At 37.7% G+C, this 25,384-nt stretch overlaps 1 protein-coding gene across 1 annotated transcript in view; it reads right to left on the bottom strand.

Annotated features, from left to right (window-relative positions):
- The window catches only part of LOC309440492 (catenin alpha-3), a gene marked incomplete at its 5' end in the record, with an annotated part of 175,157 nt that overhangs the window by 63,310 nt on the left and 86,463 nt on the right, over positions 1 to 25,384 (bottom strand). The window contains one exon of the mRNA XM_082054180.1: positions 17,410 to 17,561. Within this exon, the coding sequence (XP_081910306.1) occupies positions 17,410 to 17,561 (152 nt within the window). The remainder of the gene's footprint in view (positions 1 to 17,409; positions 17,562 to 25,384) is intronic.

The raw sequence follows: 25,384 nt of genomic DNA, 5'->3' as shown, positions 1-25,384 counted from the left end.
ATCCTGTATCCATCACTTTCGTTCCTGCTTTCAATTATCAAGAGGCTTCTGATGCCCAGAGCACGCATCCACGCACATTTAGTCACTCAGTGACCAATGACTGTTCAACTGAGTGATCAGTGCCAGCTGATATGGAACTAAATAACCCATTAAGCACATCATTGTGCAAATCAGTGATCTGATCCTGCTTTAAGATGCTGATAGCCTTTATTACTAAGTACACTTCCCAAGGGAAGCGAAATTAAACACCTCCCCCTGCCACCCCTCAGAGAACACTATTTGGGGGTCTTGTTCCTGAACAAATTATTTATTACATGATTTTGTGTAATTTTTATAGGTGCTAAAGAGAATCATTCAACAACAGCTGTTTAGTTACATGTACACTGTCTGTTATTACTGTAATAATAACTTCAACAATCCATGGACAATTCTTGGGTTTATATGTGAAATACTTTCTTTAATTTGGGAAGGTTTCATGACAAAGTTATGTGAAACAAGGCAGCAAGGAATATTCCCCTCCAACTCTAATACATCCAATTAGAAATTTATTCAGTTTGGTATTTTCCCTTTGCGTACTTTTCACAATGTGCACCTTTGACAGCCACTGCTGGCCCATGAAATGGAAGGAGAGATAGTCAACATAAGTGGCTTTACAAGCAGACTGCCACAGATGAAAATGGCACAAAGACAGACACAAGATACTTTGTATCTATGAAAATTAATCAAAATCTTCCTTATGAAAATTAATTTTCTTAATGTCTAAACTGAATCTTCCCCTGAGTAGTCAGAGCTTATTCTTGTTGTATTCATTATGAACATGCAAAACAGATTTTCTCCTTTCTTGTGCAACAATATTGTATGTAATTGAAAATGGCTATCACACCTTTCTCTGCTCTTTCCCTTTCTGTCGCTCTATTCACTAGGCTAATTAGGACTAACTCATTTGGTATTTTTCTCATAGGTTGCATTTTCTAATACTCCAATTATTCTAGCTGCTATAAATCAGAGTGCATTTGCTTAAACAACCAGGGAATTTTGGAAGCACTCAATGCTCATCTTGGAGCCATAAAACTCCACCTCCCTTATTTTTAACTAAGGTACATAAAAAGCAGAATAACTGCAGCCAACAGGGACTCAATAAAATCTTGCTTGGCTGCATAGGTGAAATCGGTCTTTGAGAGATCTCCGGCATATCTGACTTGAACAGTAAGTGAACAGCAAGAACTAATGAATCTAAATACGAATTAACCATAACCACCCTAAATTCAATCAGTAACTGAAGCTGATCAACAATATTTTTATCTCATTGCAATGGATTTTAAAAAAGAAAAAAAAGTATTTATTACTAGAACATAAGGGAATATTACTTTTTTCATGAGAAAAAACTCCAAACCTTGGACAAGTACTTGTTAGAAAAGTATTAATGAAATTAATTTGATTTATCATTGCTGCTGCGCATCCATAACTTCAGGGCTTTGTGGAAACTGCTCAGGCACATTAGTAATTTCAGTAAAACCCTTTCAGAGTCAGTTAAGTATTAGAACCAGATATAGTTTTAAATGTCCTGAAAAAGTTTAATTTTGGCAATGAGAACAAATTTCCCTGATAAACTAATGCAGCTTTGGGCATTACAGAATGCAGTTGATGGGATGGCAAAGGTACGTCAACAGAGGTACAAATTCCAACTTGTAGCACGTGTGTAATTCTACCAACTTCACTGAGGTCTTTCACTCTAAATTACTGGTCCCCAAAAGCTTTGGTGAGAACATGGCCCTGGTATGTTGTCTTCTCCATAAACAAGAGCTGTGGGTCAGGAAGGACAAAGCTGTACACCTTTCATGAATACCTAAGCACACTTCAAAGTCTTAAGTCTCTGACATGAATAGTAGTTTGTTCATGTGTATTAACTTGCAACTCACAAAATATAAGGCAGTAGAACAACTGATGTCTGTCCTGTGAACTGGGTGAACCTGTATTTTAAGTAAAACAGAATACAATATGAAGCAGAACTTATGCTTCTATGAAATGGCAAAAGCCATACAGAGCAGTCTCTTCATCAGCGCCAGTCTTTATACAGAGAGAACACAATGTGCATTAACGACATTTGCTGCTAAAAGAAAGGAAAACTTGAAAGCAAACAAGCTGAGTAACAGCAAACATGGATTTATCAAGAATACACAATGGTACAACAATCAAACTTACTTCTTTGATGAGATAATGCCCTTTTGTGGGCAGAGCAGCAGAAGTTTTTGTATGGTTTCACATGATCTCCTTTTAAGTAAGGTAGAGAAACAGGTTCTAGATGAACCTCTGATAGTGTCTGTACATAATTGGTTTAAAAATATACTCCAAAATAGTTATAAAAATCTGTCCAATAAAATGAAAGGACTTATCAAATAGAATCAAATAGAATTCAAGAGACATCTGCCCAATATTTTCATAAAAACTTTGTACAATAAAGTAGAGTGGGCTTACTAAATCTGTAATGATACCAAATTATTGAGAGACTGTGATTATAAAGCCAGTGTTGAAAAGTAACAGAATCTTGACAAATGGACTGAGAATGAGCTAGCACAGTAGGAACAAATGTAAAGTACTGAATTTAGGCAGGAAAAATCCATTACACAAGTAAGAGATGGGAACTAAGTGGCTAAGCAGGAGCTCTACAGAAACGCATTAAGAATTACAGTGCATCAGAGGCTGAACAGGAAGCAGCAATGTCACATTCTTGAAAATAAAGGCAAGTAGATTGTTAGAAGTATCTGCAGGAGCAGGGTCAGCAAGCTGTAAGAAGTAAGCTGCCAACTCAACTCAGAGCTGAGGCGCCACTGGAAGTCCTGTATCAGGTGCTGGGTACCGCACTTCCAAACAGAGATAAACCAGCTGAAGAAAAGGACTGCAACAAGGATGAGCATGGTATCGACAGAAACACTCTTTAAGCATACAGAAAACAAGGAGGAGGAGATAGCCTATAAGCTGCTGAAAGGAAACGTGTATGGGGGATTTTAGGAAGAATTTTCTCAAGGTAACAAAGGAGTGGAATAGATTGCTTGAAGACGCTGGGGAGTTTCCAGCTGTGGATGTTCCCAAGAACAGGTCAGACAAATGAACATTGGGAATTACTTGAAGTTAATCCTGATCTGCACAGAAAACAGTACTGACAGAGCACCACTGTGCTTGAGCTACTCAGCTGGAGCTGGACATGAAGGAAAGAGAAGCAAATATACAAGCTTCAAGTTTTAAACACTGCTACTAAACCATTTCTTTAAAATCAAAGATACTTTGACATGCGTAGATTACACTACGGAATACCTGCTGTTAGAGCACAAGTAAGGCCTTTACAAGAATGATAAATTTAAATACAAATCAATATATACAGGAATGACACTTTAAATCTGATTAGATAGTGTAAATCCCGAGAAATAGATGAAAAACCTTCCAACAGCCATTGTGTGAAATTCTTCGTTCAAGCAGAACACTACTGTTAAAATATAGTACAAATTATTACTGCTTGGAAGTTTAGAATGGGATTTGCAATATTTAATGTATTATAAAAAACAAACTCTAAAAATAGAATAGATCTTACATATAGGGAGTCACAAATCCTTGATTCATACAGGAAAATCAACTTTGAAAACAGTGATCACATAAATGATGCTGTAATTCATTTATATAAACTTATTTGCCTTAATTTCTAAGCTGATCAGACACCCAGGGGACTAGTCAGAGCCATTTCAATCATCCAAACTCTAAAATTTTCTTTTACCCTAAACAAAAACACATAGTAAGTCATTGATTTGGTTTAAACTTCATTATAAACAGAAATACTAATATGTTAGTATGCATATATATGCAAGCAGTATGGATATTAAAGAGTACTTATTTGATGCAGTGGAGGAAGATTTACTATTGTTAATTACTAAGACAGCATGAAAAAACACCCCTACTTGCTAAAGATACACTAGGAATCACAGAATGACGCATTATTCAGATATAGCACATTAAGTTTTCAGAGAACCTCAACAGCGCTATTTACTAATTTTTAAGTGCTTATTTTTAAACCATTCACAGCTTTCTAGCACAGTGTTCTAATACAGATAGAGGCAACATGAGAAACAGAGAAGGGAACTGAATCAGGTACAAACACCTGGATGAGTCTGAGAGACTTGAAAATTCAAGATTTAAAAGAAAAGAGGGAGGAAGCTTACTTTCACAAATAAGAAATCCAATTCCAACTAGGGAGGAAAAGGGTAAAAGCTTCAAAAAGTTAAAAGACAGGAAATCACTAGTCACGAACGCCCAATGAACTGCCATGCCAGGGGACCACATGGAAACCGGATCCAGGCTGAGATGGGTAAATAATGTCTGCTGCTCACAACGCTGGAATGGCTTTTATCTGTTTCTCTTTTTTCATACTTTATCAACAAACTCCTATTTCTCTCTCATACAAAGTAATAAAGAGTCAGACCTTCAAGCAAAGTAATTGCCCCAGTTTACTGATTTTAACATAGTACTAGGCTACAGAACTGCCTTTACTCTTTGAAGACTTTAGCAAAGTCATCTGGCCCAGGAGAGAATGGCAACTACTAATCATGAGGATGACAGTATTTTCACTAAAATTTCACTGTTTTAAATGGCATTCTCGGCCTGTTCTTGATCCTGTCCTGGTTTGTCCAGCACTTCCCTTACTTGGTATAGGAAGGCATGGCAGATTCATGAATTTAACTCTGGAGACAAGGCTGAGGTGGACTAAACTCACTTTTTTCTTCCTGTCTAGCTCAAATGACTTCCCTGGTGTGTAGATACCAGGTACAAAGCCTGACGTAGACTTCAGGGCATGTGAACATGGGCCTCTGGGCCATAAACATGGTATTTAAACATCCACCTTCTGATCTACATCCATTTGTCGAGGCAGTTTTAATGTCTATGTCCTCACTTCTAAAAAGAATTTTTGAATCGGGTTACTGTCCTATACGATTTCCATACATGGTTTCGTATCTTTAAATTTCATACGTGAGTACAGTATTTATTTTAGCCAAGATAAAAATCAGAATTCATACATTAGTTATCCTTTTCCAAAGAGACTGGCACCCTGTGAGAGTTCCAGTTTTCATGCGTTACAAAAGACATTTCTTATACTACCTTAGTATCAGGCATGAGAAGCAAATCTGCATATAAACAACATGAGACAAACTGTAAGGTAACAGCAGAGAAAATGGAAAAGGAATGAAAAAAAAAAGGAGGGGAAGGAAAATAAATGAAGAGGATACAAACAAAAATGCTATGTGAGGCAGGATAACGCATAGCTACGCCTGTGCGCAGCACCGTGACTGTTCAAAGAATACTATCCTATGTTTTCATGGTAAGCTATTCATGTTGGGCATTGGATGGTTCCTAACATGAATTTCAACTGTTTTTTTACTTTCTCTTTGTGGAGGATGGTATTTTTTTGCAATTAATAATGTTCTTAACTTTTTTTTTTGTTTTTGTTTTGTTGTTGTGTTGTTTTTTTTTTGCATAGATGGTAGATAAATCTCTGAGCTCATCAACATACCCAAGAATAAAGAAAAAAGGAGCAGAGATGTATCACAGCCTAGAAGCCAATTATTCCTGGTAAAAGCTGCCTGCCCAACCTCTGAGTTATGTGGCAGTTCTACAGAATGTGTAAGAGTGAATCATTCCATCTCTAAATATCCAGGCTACAGATAATACTTGCTACTTATTTTCTGGAAGAGAAAAATATCAGGAGAAAATGAATGTTTCTATTGATGAACTAAAAGCAGCCTAAAATTTCATCTGTATTTAACTCCACCAGCAGAGAAACGTGATCATACTGTAAGGGCAAAACACTACCATGAATTATAAAGCTAGTGTGTTCTACAAATGCATGGTGCAACTTCATATACCAAAAAAACCCAAACAAAACTAACAATACAGCAGCAACACTATCAGCCAGGATAATATTTTCATTCAGGAAAAAATAAGTCCGTTCATGCACATCCTTTCTGCAGTTAAAAGGCAACTAGGGTGAGTCATCTGCTTTCCGATCTGTGAGTTTCCTATAAACAGCAAGAGCAAATCAAGCAGTCGAGCCTTAGATGGTGCAAGCTGCAAGATGCAAGGCTATATTAATGGAATGCAACTGTGAAGTGGAAAGGGAAGCCTAAGTTTAGGCAAACACAATTTTAGTCTTCATCTCTGTTGAGGACTGGCTCTATTTCAGTAAGTCATTAGTCCACAAACCCCAACACTGGCAAACGAAGTCACAATTTGCGCTGGTGCTTCTCTGCTTGAAATCCGACTCAGTTCTACTTCTGGCTTCACTTACTGAGGTGACAAGCTTGTTTTATTTGTTGGCCACTGACCAGGCAGACTGAGCTTTGCCCTTATACAGATCCAGGGCACTGGTGAGATCTCACATCACTTTAAGCATGTAACTGTGTGCTACAGATTTACCTCTGCTTGTTGGGGCTAGCTCTTCCTCAGTGAAACAGCAAACAATTATTCAGCTCTCTTCTTTACCTGCTGAATATTAAATAAGCCTCATACTTGTTTTTTCACACATTCGGAATCCAGCTTCCACAAACTCACAAATATGGTCAGAGTGTATTTGACAGAACAACCTTGTGGGGTCCGCAGAACTCGCAGATGTAGCATAGCATGCCACGTTCAGGTGGGATGCCAGCCTGGTTTCTCACTAAGGCAAAAGGAACTGAACTCCCATTCTGATAGCACATCAGCAACAAAGAATGAAGACTTGTCTGACATCTGCTTATCTGATTTCCTCAATGAAAAATGACACACCAATTATAAAGAAGGTAAGAGGCAGGCAGTGGTACAATTAATGCAACAAATATAGGTGGAAGAACAATAGATGTCAGTTATCCAGTTGGCTCTGACATCAATTAGTGTTGTCAAGAATATGGCCCTCACTGCAGGACTACACAGAGTCAGCCAGTTAATTCCAGGCCCCTGGAAGAACAATGATATTCCCCTACCTGCACTGGCTGCAATCCCAATTAAGAAAACGCGATGACGCTGCTGTAAGGGGACATGCCGTTACTGGAATGTGGCCACCAGCTGCTGTGGGTGCAAAGGAGCTAACTAAGGTGGTCATCTGTCAACAAAACCATTCTTAGGGACATGTAACCACACCCATGTGCATCCCCAAGATGCCACCACCTCACTCTAGATAGTTACCAGCTTTATTCTCAGTACTTCACATGGATATGCTTTGCAGTATCATAACATGGAAGTTGTTACTATTTTTGTAGGTGAATTTAGCATTTTAACAAATTTCAGCATATTCCACAGGCTAATCAAATTGGCACATACGATCATTTCTCATGCACTGTTTCACGCTTGACCTTGTCTAGGAAAAAGGAAGGGTTGTATTTTCAGAGAGAATTCTGTCCAGCTTGCTGAATAACTGTTTTCTTATATTTTCTATAATTATTTTATGCAGACTACTTCAGGGAGAGCAGGGTAACAATGCCCTTCTAGTAACTAATTTTACGCTAGATACTGCTCAAATTTCCCAGTAACTAAAGTACTTGGTATAGTGAACAGTAAAAGGCCTCAAAAGCTAATAGCTAAGTTATGCTGAAGAAATGGTGCCCTAAAGCTGCGATTTCAACACAACCCATGCACTAGATGATGCACAGTACTCCCCTGCTGCAACACACTTCACTGCAGTATCAATATACACTTACTTTGTTAATACCGAATATAACAAAGGGTCTCTTTTCTCTCTTTTTAAGAACAGGCAGCGACTCCCAGAGTTTCTCAGGTAATTAGGTACCAACTGGTTTGTCAGCCTCTACAGAATCTGATTTCAGGTAAGCAGTACTTAAAAATACCATCTTCCATTTATGAAGCTCAGTAGCTCAGTGGAGGATTTTTTTTTTAATTCTCCAATGAATTTTCTTTCAAGGTTCCTGTTTTTTTCTGAGTTAGTTTCCCTGTTACTACTCCTCCTCCTTACTTGGTATGCCCATCTTCCTTCATCAACATTCCAACTCTATGAACACTTTCAAGAAAATAAGTTGGTGTGATTCAAGCTTGCAAGACACCATTTAAACAAAAAAAAATAAGACAAGAAGGTATTATTAACAGCAAAATCTGAACTCAAGTACACCTATGGAATACTAAGGACTTATAAAAATGTAAACCAAAATAACTACTCAGAGTTAAATAAATAATTTACCACAAACGTTTTCACTGTCACATTGTTGCATCAGCAAGGACATGCATGACAACAGGACCGGATTCTCCACTGTTACACGACTGTAAAGCACAAAACGACACAGACCACAGCATTGCTACTCCATATTTGTGCCAGCAAAACTGAGATCAAAACCTAGCACGCAGAGAATTACTATTACATTTTTGAAATCTGATTACCTATTGAATACATTTGTAATGCACCTCGCTGCTTTTCTGCATCATGCTAAAAAGAGTCCATCCTACCAGTTAAATGATTCCACAGTGAAAATAATGGCAATTGAGAATTTCAACTAGGCCACGGGCTGTACAGACGATTATGATTAGCAAAACGGATCTATGGCCAGACTGACACTGAGCAATGAAGATCTATGAGCCAGAACTGGCACTAGCACTGACACGGTTGATTTCAGATTCAGAAGCATAGCCTGAGCTATTAAGACTATTGAGAGACTGCAGCCTCCATTTCCAGGCTTGCATTTCTCATACTCCAGTGAACCATGTGGCAGGATGCATATTTTAATAGAGTATCTGTGACTAGTAACACTTTTGCTGTGTCTCCCAGTTTTAGTTTCAGAAATTCAGTCCTTCCCTTTTAACAGAATAATATTCATCCAGTTTCTCTGGGAATACAATTTATATTGGACAGGCAGCACCAAATGGCCAGGAAGGAACACTCACCACACTGCCTTGCTAGAAGAAAAAAAAAAAAACCTCAGCAAAGATCAGTGTTCCAGAAGAAATGCTGCCTTGTGCTTAAGTTTCTAATGAGCCACTAAACTAGAGCTACCAAATCTTTCTGGAAAGTTCTGTCTTCCTGAAAGAGAGGGATAATTTCATGAACAATTAAAAATACAATCATATGTGACACAGTTGCAATATAATTTTATCCCTAAGCTGGGAAAAACTGAAAGTTAAAGTACTATGTAAGTCAAAGCTGTTCATGTCATCCATTTCTGTCCAAAGCATATTGGCTTCTCTGTCTGAATCAGTAATCCCAGCACTAAGAGACTTTGATGATAAGCCATGTAGCAATTTGCTGCTGAAAAGTTCTTAATTCACAGCCTTGTATGATGCCTAAGGCTGTACAGCTTGGGCAGAAGATAATGCAGATTTGCCAGGATGGATAATTGCACATTTATACTGTAATGGATACAGTATGCAGCTGACCCTTTCACCACTGGTCCCCTGTATCAGTGTTTCTGACATCATTCACTATTTTTGTCTATATATACACCCATAAAGCTTTTTTTTTTCTTTCTTTTTAAAAAAATAACACAACATCTTTCCCATTAGCTGACATTCTGTGACGTTTTAGAAACCTAAGGGAGATTTAAGAAAATTACATTTTTTAACTGTAAAATGAATAAAAAAGAGAAGATACATGAATAAAAATGAAGACGATGAATGAATAAAAAAGAAAAGTCACATGCCGAATGTAAACAAGCAAGCACAAATGCAGCAAACAACGGTAAAAGTATTATAATCTAATAGTTGCATGCAATGTAGCAAGAAGCTTGGTTTTATAAATAAGATTTAGCACACACTATTGCTTTGTGTGCCCCAACTGTTCTCTATTACCGTCTTAACACTAATATAAAAAAGAAAAAACCAGACAGGAAAGTCAGACTTGGCTTTGCCAAGGCCTGGATAACACTCTGCTTTCAACAGGAGATTTGGACCAGACGATCTCCTGAAGTCCCTTCCTTCTGTTCTGGTTCAAAAGAGACTGCAGTACTTTTGGTTTAGAAAGAAGGCTCACTTAACCACAATATTTTGGACAAAAAACAATACTGAATAGTTTAAAAGAATTTCATATCACAAAAAAAGTAATAAATGTTAACACACAATAACTACGTGTTTTAATGTGGTGCTATCCAAGCGATGAGTTACTGACACTCCTTTTAAGCACTTACTGCCATTTCCTCATATCTAGAGTCACCTGAATGGCACAACTGAGCTGCTGCTTCGGAGATGAAGGAAAATTCTCACCGTCAGACCTGCATGCAACACCAAGTGCTTTCTCATATGTTTATACATGCCATTAAAGAAAGAGTCTACTTCTTCAATATATACATAAAACAATATGAAAATTCTATATATTCTTGCTCAGAAGAGGACAGCTGCTTTTGACACTCCTATACTACAGGGCATATTTCTATATATAGAAATAACATAATACATGGATGTAAAAGGACAATTTTGGAATTGCACATATGGGGATGAAGGAGGCACTTATTTTCCCACCCGCTTTATTTTATAGTTAGAAAGAAAACATAATTTAAAATCAGAAATTTTCTTGTAAAAACTGAGTGAAGGGCTGGATCATGGGAGCAGGGGCAGCAGTCAGAAGGACGTACAATGAACCGAAAAGTTAGAATTGTTAGTCTGGAAGTGCAATAATGCAGAAGCACAAAAGCCAGAAAAGCCAGTTGCTCTTTTGTTTGAAGGGGGGGGGGAAGAGACTTCTATCATTCCCCAACTACCCTGCTGACTGTAATTCAATGGTTTAAGTATGAGGGACCTGAAATGTGGGAGAAGGGCCATCCCTCCTTGGGTGATATAATGATATATCTGTGCTTGCCCTTCCATTTCCATGTCTGAGATTAAAAGGGTTACTGTCCACTTTTTCCTCTTCTGTCTCCCTCCCTCTACCTGAGACATGAACACACCATCGGTTTTCAAAAAATGAAGCAATTCATCTGTATTTCTACAGCAAAGTTTGGGGTTTTTTTGTTGTTGGGTTTGGGTTTTTTGGTGGTGGTGGAAACACTTGCACTCTAAGAACTGATACTCGTTATGGCAATTATGGCAACTCCAAACTCTAAAGATTTATCAGGGTAACAGTCTGTGCATATGCTCAAGAAAACAGGATGCAACTTCAGAGGAAAATGAGGCAGTCAGTTTTATTTACAGATACACTGCTGAGCAGCTTTTTGCTCTATAAAGCAACAAACCCAGCAACACGACTACACAGAGAACCAGAATGTCATCTGATTTGTTGAAGATATTGAAGGCCCTAAACTAATGAAATTGGCAGAAAATCAGACCCTTGAGATTTTGTGATATGGTACATAAACATGAAATACAAGCAAAATGGTATGGGCAGTTGTTTGCTAGAAAACAGAAATTGGCTTTATTTATTTGGGAACACAAACTGGCCTGGTATTAAATGGAGGTTAGCATTTTAAATAAATGCTAAATTGAAATGTATGTAGACTGTGTCCTGAAACGTGCAGCACAGAGCATTTTGATAAGACATCTGCAAGGCAGAGTCATAATAATAACAATGACCAAGTTTAGGATAATACAGATTTACATACAAACAACTCAGTATTTCTACAATATGGTATGACTTCCCAAGTATACTGTGGGGTAAAGAACATAGACTTTTTTTTGGAAAATATGTATGCAGATGAATTAAGATATCAATCTAGCCTGTGTGGGACAGTGCTTTAAGTTTTCCCCACAATGGTACCTCAAGGTTGCATGATCCTGACTTGACATGTTACAAAGCCAAGTAATATGGCAGGGATAAATAGCTGCTAGAAGCTCTCACTTGCAAGTATGCATATTTGATTGTGGCATTAAACAGTTTTAACTCACCTCTTATTTGGTTTCTGCAGCACAAACATTCCCCAGTAATACCTGTTATATGACTGGGGATAAAAACCTGAAAAAGGAATAGGTGACCAACTATCCTTAACAGGCAGCAAGCATTTCTTCTAGGTTCTTATTTAAAGGACATTAGATATTATATCCTTTTTCAGTCACACTGCATCTAGACATATCAGTCTTTGGGTGACAGGACTGACAAAATAAGCAATGAAAGCACCCTTTGAAAAAGACAGGGCACGGAAACATCTGCCTGGTAACAACCAGTATAGAGCATATTTTTTCCTAAATAACAAGGGAAGAAAATCCTCTGCTGGTTAAAAAAAGATGACAACATAACAGGTCCTAACTGTGTTTATACCAGAAGCCTAGTTGATAAGGGAGCACAAGTGAAAATACACAAGGAAGTTCCCGCTTTCTGCCAGGGAAGCTGACAAGGAGCTGAGGGAAGGAAAGGTCAGTTCTGACCAAATTAAGTCAGAAATGGCAAGAAAATGAGAGATGCGAGTCCAGCTGGCTTGCTAACTACCACTGAAGAAGTTCTTCCTCTTGTGCAACTGGTGAAGGCTAGAAAAAAATGAAGAAAAGAGTATTTAACGAACCTCCCAATATATATTTCAATTACAAGACTGTAGTAAATGTCTTTTTTCTCAAACGCTTCCCTGCTTTCCTTTGTTCTCTCTAGCTTTTAGAGGTTCAATTCATGTATACTCAATCTGACTGGATCTAACTCATTCCTACTACACAAGTAAAAAGAGGTAGAAAATCCTGTATGTGTAGGGTAATTCTGACATTAATAAAAGCAAAGGTAGAATTCAAACTGGACACTTACTAACTGGCTCAGAGAGAAGCAGGATCATAGGAAGGTTTCCATGACTTGCTATCTTCCTTTCTGAAAAGTTCTTGTTCTGAAAATTCCTGTAACTTCACTGGATACAAGAGATTGAAGACTCTTACTGAGAGAAATCAAGTGTACTGAAGAGCTTACAAGCTCTGTTATGGATGAAATGTTACATTTCTTTAAAACAGAATGAAAAACTACTCAGAATTTGCAACCAACAAAAGAAGAAAAAGGGAAACTATTCCAAGGGTATTCTGTGGCAGCCAAAACATTTTAAAAAGGGTCATATTGTAGCTAAACAGAGTCTGATTTTGCGAAGGAAATTTAAAACCACAGTAAAAGACTATTAAATAAAGAAACAGGAAAATAAGGAATGGAATGGGGATGTCGTGAGGATCTACCTGAAAGAAAAGTATCTAGTACAACAGAAAAGCACAATGGTCCCCAGGGGGACACTGGGGGTAGAGATCACGTACAACATGGTGCAGAGAATGGCTGTTCAATGGTAATAAAGGCACCATCTGCAAAATAAACATTCAAAAAGCCTAACACTGTAAACATCGTAAAATCCAAGGGAACCTACAGTCTCCATGCCAGAATTCTGAAAGGAATAGCACACGGAATACACATTCAGCAGAAAGGATTTTTAAGAAATGCATCAAAATGATGAACTGTATCAGCTAAGAACTACAATGTCAATATACATTTTCCAACTCTCATAAAATTAGGGAACGCAGGGTCCTCATTCACTACTGCTGTGAATGTAAGAGTAGCAAAAGCATGCTGAATTGAGTATTGTCAACATTTTGCTCTCTTCTTCCTCTCTGGAAAACTCATAGCAATTTACTTGTTTATCCTTTATTAAAAACAAAGAATTCCATGAAACTTGGACTTCATGAAATCTTTTCTACTGTTCTTGGTGTATTTCTGCTAGGATGACTTTATTACTGCTTTATCTATCACTGGTTATCAGTCATTCAAAGTCATTACCACTTTCTATTGTGTTTAATATCTTAATGGGATATATTAGCTATTACTTCAATCCAGCTGCTCCAACAAACTACACTTTCATAAAGAAGCTCCTTTTTTCCCAGCATCACTCTTAATATTATGCAATATTTAATATGTGCTGCCTCAAAAACTGTCAACCTGTTTCTTTTTTACTTTTCCATGTATTTCACATGGCAGAGTTCTTGTCTTTAATTCTACTATCTATCCTAATCTATTTCTGTAACAGCAATATTCTGATTAAAACACTACCCAGATAATGTCCAAGTGTTTCTGTGCAAAATCAAGCTCCCAATGCCTCTACAATTTAAGAAAAATCAGATGCTTCAAGAGTAAAAAAGGAATCAGGAACATGGACACTAATAAGCACATGCACCTAAACACCCTGGATCAAATATCTGATGATTCCAAGTCAACAACTATCACTGATGAATTAATCCTTGCAAGTGAAACATCGAAAAGCATCTTAAGGGAACATCTTGAAGTTCCAGCAGCATTTCTATTACAGCTCATGAGTGCAGCACATCTTCCACTATTTAGTTGCTCTCAAGTGTTATTCACATTATCCCTACAGGACTGGAATTAATGTTTTATGTATCTATTGACACTGAAAAGCAAATCTAATAATTTGCATTAACAACAGTATTTGGCAGCATTTTACAGTATTTTTAAAAACACTCTGTGTAATTACATGTTTGAAATGCTCCCCAAGGAACTGATCTGGAGAGTTTCTGCTCTTAGTGTGATGCTGAAAAATTGTCCCCTGTGAATCGGTGTCCTTCTAATGTACATTTCTCTATTATATTTTGATCAACACTTTCTTTCCTTGATTCAGTGTGTAATCAGCAATGAATGCATTGTTCTCTGGCACTGTATCAGTAAGCCCCTATAAGTTGTCCACAGAGTATCTTTATTTCCTCACCTTGGCTGCTGTGGTAACAGCATGTGTCTGAACAACCATTATATTTACTAAAGCTTCTTACAGGCAGATTTAAACGAAACTAGCATTGTGTGGAATGTATCTAATTCAGATTGCAAGTACATCCTTACCTAAAAAATAAACGCCAAGGTTTCCTCAGCACTGTCTCTATGCTGGCAGACAGTATCTCTAAAGGACTGACTATCATTTCCCCAAACCTCAAAAAAACCTCCTCTCATGCCAGTGTCTGAATAACAGCACTCATTAAGTAGAAAGCTGCACACGTGTCCTTTTTAATGACCTTTTTTTTTTTTTGACTTTTTTTTTTTTTTTTTTTTAAATTTTCCCTTAAAATCTCCTGAGCTTTTGTCAGGACTCTGCAACTCTGGGCTGTTGAATACATTCAAATACAGTTGAACACGCTTCAAGCCACACTGATCCCTAATGCAAACACATACACTGTTTAGGATAAAGTTCAGTACCAGCGGAAGCAAGCTCTAATCCTCCGGTCTTTACTTGTTCAATTCAGAGGAGGCAGCTGAGTATATGCTCTTTGCTACCCACTGCTTCAGGTACAGCCAACAAGGTAATTTCTGACACTTTTTTCTCTTGCTTTGTCAAATTGCACTTGCAAAGCAGAAGTGGAAGATGGCACTGATAGAAAACTTCATATTAATACTGCCCATTTAGGTGTGCAATGACTTAGGATTTTACAGATGCACTATGCACTTACATAGTACACAGACACAGTAAACTTCCTATGTGTTATGCATATGTACTGTTCAGATGAAAGTATTTTGCCCTCATGCTTGAGAAAGATGTACAGGGTATATAATATCCTTTTATTTTTTGAGTGACTGTCAACATACACATCACAGAAGACTGTAAGTGAATACACTTAGAGTTTCCTGCAGAACGATGCCCACTCTTCGGAGACTCACTGAAGCTTTGTTACACTCCTCAGCACATTCCCCCCAAAATTAAAAACTTCATAAAGGAATAATCACTCATAATCACCTGGAGTTCAAGCCCAAGAACACTGGACATGTTGAAGACTCAAATCTTACTGAAGAAAAGACAGATGCAACTTTGTAATCTTAAAAAACCAAGAGTCCCTCCATCACTAAAGGAAGGTGGTATGAGCAATGCAGGCATTAAATGAAGTTTAACTGATCTAGAAAAAAAAACAGATGTCCTAACCAAAACTCTTAGCCCATATTCACTGAAACAGGAACTGATCAGAAGATCTAACAGAGGATCGGTCTCAGTCTGGTGTGTTTTGCCAGATAAATTCAACTCCGGTAAACTCCTCCTGCTATGGGTAAGACGTATGTTTCAAGATCTTTCTTCAGTATATAAGCAATTTCATAATTGAAAACTGTAATAAAGATGAGACATTTTAAAGATTCTGCACATTTTAATTCCCACTGAAACTGTTCAACTTATAAACTGCAATATTTTATGATTCACTGATATTTCCATATTAGAATCATAGAATAGTTTGGGTTTGAAGGGACCTTTTAAAGGCCATCCAGTGCCACCCCTGCCATGAGCAGGGACATCTTCACCAGCTCAGGTTGCTCAGAGACCCATCCACCCTGGCCTGGGATGTCTCCGGGATGGGGCATCCACCACCTCTCTGGGCAATCTGGGCCACACTCTCACCACCCTCAGTGTAAAAACTTTCTTACTTATATTTAATCTAGATCTACCATCTTACAATTTAAAACCATTACTCCCTGTCCTACTGCTACAGATCCTATTAAAAAGTCTGTCCCCGTATTTCTTATAGGCCCCTTTTAAATACTGAAAGGCTGCAATAAGGTCTCCCTGGAGCTTTCTCCAGGCTGAACACCCCAATTCTTTCAGCCTGTCCTCCCAGCAGAGCTGTTCCAGCCTCAGATCATTTCTGTGGCTCCTCTGGCCCCTCTCCAGCAGGTCCATGTGTGTCCAGTGTGCTCCAGAGCTGGACGCAGCACTGCAGGGTGTTTCACCAGAGCGGAGGGGCAGAACCACCTCCCTCCACCTGCTGCCCATGACAGCCTCTAGTATGTTTTTATATTTAAAAAAGATAAATCAGTTTTTTACTTTCTTCTCAACTGAAAAAACAATGCAGAAGACTTACTTTTTAAAAAAAAAGTATCTACATTTTTATTGTTTCATTTTATTTAAAAACAAAATTGCTGAACATGCAGATACTGCAGCTCAGTTGTTGTTTCATTTGAAATGGGATTTGTGTCCTGAAGACACTTAAAAGAAATTCTGCATGTGACAAAATTCTGTTCCGAATTTTAAAAACAAGCTGTTCTGAAGCATTTTCTTGAACTTCAGGAAAAACACTACAATAAGTACATTGATTGTGATTGTCTAAGGTTGACAGAAATCAGGCTGTTAAGTTTTCTGGTGTGAGGCTGACAAAACTTCAACAATATATTATCAGGATCATCTGAAATACTCTCCATTCCTACATTCCACTGAATAAGGTTGAAGTGCTACAGCAGATTTGGGTTTGTAGACACAAACTGATAATGAAGTGAATGAATATCTTTATCACCCAAACATAAATAAATATTTTAAAGAACAAACCACATTTTTTGCAACATTCTGATCTAGTACTCTATGCAACTCTAGCCTTCTTAAGTTATAATTATGCGTGTTTCATTGTAATCCAAATTTCTCAGATCAGTTCAATCTACATATGAGCTTAGGGGCATTGTTCACACACACGGTTATAAAATGAAAATGCTGGGATGTCCTCAACTATCTCAGAAGTGAAAATTAAATTAAGAAAGAAAAAACTTACCCGAATCATCATGACTGAGCATCTGATGTTGTGAATTGTATCATATACCTTCTTAGAAATGTCCACAAACTGGTTATCATCAAAGAGATGCACTGTCTTCTTGCTTATGCTCTCCAATGCAATATTTACTTGACTAATAAACTCCGGAATCACTATGTAAAAAAGAAAACACAAACAAAACTCAGTGAGCATAAAAAGGATAAAACATGTAATTTTTCTTTCTGGCAAATTGCCTCACATTGATTAATTATGCATATTAAAAAATTATAGTAATAACATGGTTAGTTTTAAGAGACAACACATTTGTAATTTTTAACACGGTGATAAAAATGCGCTTGGTGGGCACATAAGCTGTGGTTGTCTACACAGTACGACAAAGAAGAAGGAAGTTTTAAAAAGGGTTTCAGGAAAGCAGTTGTAAAAACTTGCCAGTAATTTCAACAGAAATTTTACCCAAAGAATCGGGATTAATCCCCTGGCTCAAAGTTGGAACTACTATTCAGCCGATTCCTACTATTTCAGAATCTGCTTTCAGTCTGAATGAAGACAAAAATACCAGAAGATTGATGCTTATTCTCCAAATGAAAAAGTCCCACAATTGTAACCTGGATTTACCAAGGCAGTTTACCTTGTTTGACTGAATCAAACAAGTTGTAAATTTTGACTCAGTTTGACATTGACCTGTGTTTTACCCAGAATGCCCAGGGTATTTTCTTCTGGCACCCCGTGGCCTTACTTTCCATGGTGACCTGGTACCACTATACCTCCTTTGATCCTTCACATCAATTCAAAGCAAAGGAAACCCAGGACACAGAACACAGAGTGAAAAGAGAACGCAGCCGGAAAACCCATCATGCACAGAAGGACCTCAAACAAGTACAAATCAAACTCATTTGCAACAACTCATTTCCTATCACAGGGAGACTGAAGACACAGAAGAAATGAAAAGTAAAGGGACAGAACTCAATTTCTGTAATATTCAATAGAAATAATATATCTTGTGGAACAGAAGCTTTTTTCAGGTGATGTGTTGGTTTCAAAGACAAATATTAATATCATATGCTTTGCATCCCTTCCTCCATAATTATGTGCTGTATAACTCATAAATTCTTACCACATGAGAGCAACGCTACCAATACCAATACGTTTTTATGCAAACAAGGCTTCAGTTGAAGTCAACATTTCTGAATTAGAAAACCTGCTAGCATATACTTGAGATATTAGAAAAGATGCCACAATAATGCGTTAACCCCTAATGTTACATGGAAAAACCCACATGACCTTTGGAGACATTTGAATTCACTCTTAAATTCCAGTAACTTCACTGTCTTTGAGCTCAGCTGCTTCTCTCTAGAGAGCAGAACAGTTACTTCATGTGCCAGTTCCAGAAATAACAAACTTCAGCAGTAGTGGGAAAGTTCATTTTCTTCCGTAAGCTATGTCCCCACAAGTGTGAAACAAGTAGATGCCATTTAATTTGAAAAATTGGATATTTAAAACCCTTTTTCCCCTCTTCAGATTATCACTTGAACTACCTTGCCTTCTGAAAAGGTCAGTGGGAAGTACAGATTTCTTAAATTGTATGGGAAAAAGACAAGGTACATTTTTCATTAGCAATGAAGTGGAATAATCAGGGGGAGCAAGTACCTATTTACCTATTTATGTAGTGGTTTTTGAATTTTTTTTTAAACACCAACATATGTTTCAGAACATGATTTTTTTCGTTTGTTTGGTTTGTGTTTTTTTCTTTTGTTTTACATTAAACAGGTATCTTGACCCCTCTTCTCAAGGGAGCGTGTCGAGAGGATGGGGCCAGAGTCTTTTCAGTGGTGTCCATCGACAGAATGAGGGGCAACAGGCACAGACTGAGGCTCAGGAGGCTCCATCTGAATATGAGGAGAAGCTTCTTTACTGTGAGGGTGCCAGAGCCTGGAACAGGCTGCTCAGAGAGGCTGTGGAGTCTCCTTCTCTGAAGACATCAGACCCACCTGGACACATTCCTGTGTGATTTACTCTAGGTGTATCTGCTTTAGCAGGTGGGTTGGATTAGATGATCCCCAGAGGTCCCCTTCCAACCCCAACCATTCTGTCATTATGTAAACAATCACTTCATACATTTTACATAAAATTTAATGTCCAGCTCTTCACATCCATTGTAAAAATGCTGCAAAGGAGAATACAACAAGTTTCCAGGAACTAAAGATTTCCATTGGTATAGTCAAAACTACCTTGTCTTTTCCAAAGCCTCCTACATCCCCACTTCACTGTACTTGATATACCTTCATTTGCAATATTGTAAAGCACAGACTCCCTGCTTACCAGCTGCATTTTCAGTGGCTGCTGCCTGCAGGTCCCTTCTTCTACAGGACAGGCTATTGCTTCTCAGTGATCTAATTTTGTTTAGCACTAAGAAAGTCACATAATAAAAGGAATAAATGCTTGAACTCTGTCCTCCTTAGGATGCTTTTTGATACTATATCCTGGCATCGTACACTACATTAGACTGAACTAATCTAGAATTTATTCATGGGAATGAAAGATTTGCTTTACGGATGTCCTTCATCTTTCAGTAATAAGTTCAGATGAGTCCTGTGGCAGCATAAGCAGAGAGTTGTGACAAGTGGTGTGTATCTCAGGTATTTTATTATCCCCCATAATCTGACCACCTAGCATGAAAGTCAGTGTGATGGGTATAAACAGTTTGCTTTCAAAGGATTTAAATAGTATTCTAGTTGCAAGAATTCAGCTAAAGTGAGGCATAAGCAAAGTATGATTGAAAAGATTAAAAATACAGCTATCACTTGAATGCTGGGTAATACTAGAGGAGTAAATAAGAAATCTAGTCAATAACTGCACAGTCTTTATTCAGTACTTCTATACTTCATTTCAGTCTTTGAGACCAAAGAATAGTTTGCACTTCCTGGAGTGGTATCTAAGAATTTCAGGTCTCAAGAACACTATATATTCCAGTAAACCCATTTTACTGCTAAGTTTTATGTATATTCTTAATGTCATTTCAATCCAAAGTGGTATACAAAGAACTAATAAAATAAATAATCAAATAAAAACCATCTAAGCTAAGGCAAATGCGCTGACCAAAGAATATCATCTGAAATACAAGGGTTTATTCCAGCAGATGCTTGAGTTATACCATGCAAGGCACACTATTTAGAATGGAATAAGCTGTTTAATGACAGACACATCTTCATCAGATGTGTTCAAAAACAGATAATAGCAGAATTACTGAAAACATGATTCTGCAGTCACTGCAAAAGGTTGAACTCAGTAATATGAAGAGTCTTTTGAAAATCCAATCATTTATGACTGTTAGAAATCCATATAGAATCACAGAATCACAGAATGTCAGGGATTGGAAGGGACCTTGAAAGCTCATCCAGTGCAATCCCCCCATGGAGCAGGAACACCCAAATGAGGTTACACAGGAAGGTGTCCAGGCGGGTTGGAATGTCTGCAGAGTAGGAGACTCCACAACCCCCCTGGGCAGCCTGGTCCAGGCTCTGTCACCCTCACTGAGAAGAATTCTCTTCTCAAATTTAAGTGGAACCTTTTGTGTTCCAGTTTGTACCTATTACCTCTTGTCCTATCATTGGTTGTCAATATAATACAATACTGATTTTTATTTCGCTGTGGTACAGACACTTCAAGCTCGTATTTTTGTGATGCAATGTTAAGCTGGTGACATTTAATTATAACACTGTATCAGATGACTTGCTGTGACGTACATATACATACATACATATATATATGAAAGGAGTCAAACAGCTTTGTGACGGTGAGCATTTAATATATCCGTTCTACTTCTTCAAATATAACCAGTCCTATTTATTGACCTTTTTTGGTAACAAGCTTACAGGTTATACACAGGAAAAGGGATTAACATTTCTGGAACTTCTAACACACGCAACGCGCCAGTCTCAATCCCAGGCAAACATATAAAGAAAAGATCTCTAAATCACCCACACCTGCCCTACCTTACTATTTAGAGCATAAAGAACTATAAGTTTTTTTTGTGGGATTTAGTTTTTCATGCTCAAGTTTTTGCATACCACAAGTGTAATACAACATGAAGTAGCCAAGGCAGAGACTTGATATACATAAAAAGAAATGGCATACTAAAAGCCAGATCTAATTAATATTTGCTGCTCTTTAATCCAGACACGTATATACTAGAATAGTGAAACCAGAAACAATATATAAGCATTTTGCAACACTGCATGCACTTGCAAGGTCGTAAGACTACTTGCATTAGCAACAAGCACTTAGTAACACAGCTAGGCATGTATAAAAATATACATCTAAACGTTTATTTACATGTAAGTGTATAGAATAAATAGTTACTTATAATATATGCTTACATATATATTTACATGTAAGCTATGCTGAACGTATGACAGTAGTTTTGTAGTATTACACTGTTACAGCTACTAAGGATAAGATTTTTAAGACTTAACTGTCCTGAATATGATAAACAATTGGTGATGCATGAGACGTAATTATTAGCAATGTGCATTATTAACGAACCCAGCAAACTGCTGCTTTTAAGTCTGAAAAGGCCCTTATTTATCCATCTTTCAAATGCACCCATGTCAGTGATTCAACTTCCTACCTGGAAAACACAGAGTTATTTTCATTTTTCCACCAAGACAATTTAGATATATACAAAGTCACTGTCGCTCTGTAAGACAGCAGACTGGACAGGTATGGATATGGGAACAGGTAAGTGCTTGTGACTTTGGAATCTCTGAGCCTCTGGACCCTCCCCTCCCCAAGCACTCTCTCCACAGCCCCTGCACAGCCCGGCAAACACACATAATGCTGCAGCTGGGAATTAAGGCAGTGCCTGCAATTAAACGTCATGGGTCAAGACTTCAGCAGTGACTTACAGAGATCTTTTTCCCCTCACTTCACAAACGTGCACAAAAAAACAGCGAGGTGGTTTTGGTTTTGAGAGTGTAGATAGAATTCCCTGTATGAGGTATTAGAGGCAGGTCACAGCATTCAAAAGAGCAGAAAGATACTTTGAGATCATATCAATAATCTACCTTTCTAAAAGCTTTCTACCGACTGCGTTTTGCTGCCATGCTCAAGGACAGACTGACCATGAGATCTCAGATGAGGAAGACATTTCCCCCAGGTCATACTGGCAAAGAATTTCAGATTTTTTTTTTTCCATTTCTTAACAGACAGTGTGGACCATGCGGGCCTGTCTTATTTCATCAGTTCCCTGCTACTGCAGGGCCTTTATGTGCTGCAAAACATCCGCTCCTCCTGAACTCAGTCTGCAGTAGAGAACAGCATGACCTTCTTCAGTCTAACTGAAACCACTGTGCTTAATTTAGAGGCATCTGCACTAAACAGCATGTCTTGTGATACACATAAGATAAGACTAGTAGACACTCTAAGTCTGTATATATATAAAAAAGCATTATTACTTTTCATAAGTGAATTTCATGGGGCACACAGAGGCTTCAGGTTAACTTCAGTGCAGTTGTGGACTACTATCAAACCTCCACGTTATGTCCTCATTTCAAAACCGGGGATCACACAGCAGCATGATGACAAAGTTCAACGAACCGAAGCAGTTGAACACTTAGGTTTTTTGCTGGTTCAGTATTCAACTTGCTACCAGGCCAGAGAGTAGACATGCTAGTGCTGGCACAAGGATGGTGGTAGGAGAAGGTAGACAGGGCAGGCAGGCACCACTGCTGGCAGTAAAACCTGCATTTAGAGCTGTTTAAACTGACTGTGAATTGTGGTCCCCATTCCTATTACTAGAATTTGTTACCACAGATTTCTAATGAAGCTCTTCTTCACTGGCTTTTTTCAATATCCAAGGCCAAAGCTCTGCCAGCAAGAGCTGGGAGCTGACTAACACACCAGGCAATCTATGAACACCGCTGAACAAAATACTCCCGAATTGGGTTGTTCAAATGTACCAAACAGGACGCAGGGAATGCCACACCAGCCACTACGAGGAAACTGAGGTCTTCCTACAGGGGAGTTCCTTTATCATAGGTAAGAAAGACTAACTGAACTGGTTTTTAGTGATGTAGGTGGGGAAGAGAAATCCCAACAGTTTAACAACAATAATAATAATAATAATCATCATCATCTGTGAAACTTAGTTGTTTCTAGTGACTAAGCATTATGCTAAATACTGCTTAAGCTAGAAAATGGTGTTAGTTAGCAAAAAACCTAAACCAGTCAGACTTCTATGAGTATTATTACATGCTGTTCTCTGTTAATCTTGTTTAGTACGATAATTCCTGTGAATAGTGAAATAATAAGAATATGATTAACAAACTTTATAAAGGGATGTTTGGGGCTAAGACTAAAATAGTCTTTAAAAAGACTGATCTTTGAACAGGTCATTTAGAACATCTTTAAAGTCATTTAAGAGCACTCAAAAAGAATTACCAGTTTTGAACCAAAATAATCTTATTAAGGCTGATCTGGAGAGAAGTACTGTAAAGAAGACCAAATCCACTACATGCCATAAATTCATCATTGTCTTAGGGTCTACCTATTTGCGAAACAGACACCATGGAACATGCCATATATTCTTACTCTGTGTGCAATACAACCCCAATTTTGGCTATGGTTGTACACATTAACATTGCCATGACAGGGGTTTCCTCACAGCCTCACTTAGGAATGCTCAGACTATCTACAGACTGACAGTCTGCTTATTCCACATTTACTGTTACATCCCAAAAATTACTGGTTACTATTACTCTGTGTCTGTAAACACAATGATCAAAATTAAAAAAAAAAAAAAGAAAAAATATTGCTAAATTTTTTTTTGCCTTTTTTTTCTGATAAGATTACTATTTTTGAGCTGTAAAAGGCTGGCTTCATTTATTTTCTGGAGTATTATCATAATACTTTCTCTACCATTCTAAACTCCATCTCTGTAACTTCCCATTCCACTGCATTAATGCTGTATGTACACACATACACACTCTCATATCTACTGAGGACCCAAAAAAAAAAAAAAAAGAGAGATTACAATCTGTTTTATTGCTTGCAACTGGAAAAAAAAGAAAAATGAAACCTGTTCTAAATAAGTTGGAATACTGCTAATATCCACAAGAACGGAGGATAATCTGGAGGGGTGTTAAGAACTCTTTAACCCATTTCTAGCGCTTGATTCCCTTAAAATATCAGTGTGGTGGCAGGCTACTCTCACTGATTTTTTGCTCATTTTGTCAGGATAGACAAAGCACTCTGATTTTTAATACGGACTATCTGATTTCATTTCCAATTAAAAACTGTTATAGTGGGCAGGATGTGGCAAGTTACTGCTTTCATTTGGAGGATAAGAAGATGCTTAATTTAATTTAAGCATGCAAAAGTACTGAGGAAAGCTAGTTAGAACAATCAATTCAATGAACAAACACTAAGTATCTGTCACTAAATATCTCTAAGTATCTCTGAAGTCTCCTTAGTGAAAAGTCACAGAAAACTGTATTTTTAAGTGCAAAGTTATATCCTCATATCTTCCCCAAAACACAGCTTATGCTGCATGAACATACTGACTTATCTGGCAAAATGTAGACACATGTTATTGATATTATTATTGATTTTATTAATTTATAATTGTCTTTTTATAAACAGTTTTGAAAAATACAGAGACAGTAAGCAGGGAAAACCAAGATGGGTCTTCAAATAATGCAAATGTCAGACGTTATGTCTGTGAGGAAGTGTTACATTCACTAAAGCAAATGGATATATGGCAATCCATTCTGGGAAAGGGACTTTGTAAAAAACAAAACTGCTGTAAGATCATTTCTGAATGACAGATGCATGAATTACACTTTTGATTTTATAAAGCAAAGTAGTTTTCATTGTAGATATGAGCATGTTCACCTACGAAGTGTTTCAGTATGCTCTTACTAAAACTGTACAGATCACTTTGTGCTAAAAGGCTCTGCCTTTTCGCAAAACTAGAGTG

The sequence above is a fragment of the Streptopelia decaocto genome, assembly GCF_964273445.1.
Source record: "Streptopelia decaocto genome assembly, chromosome: 5".
In the NCBI taxonomy this organism is placed as follows: domain Eukaryota; kingdom Metazoa; phylum Chordata; class Aves; order Columbiformes; family Columbidae; genus Streptopelia; species Streptopelia decaocto.
This window is presented reverse-complemented; position numbering and strand designations above follow the sequence as displayed.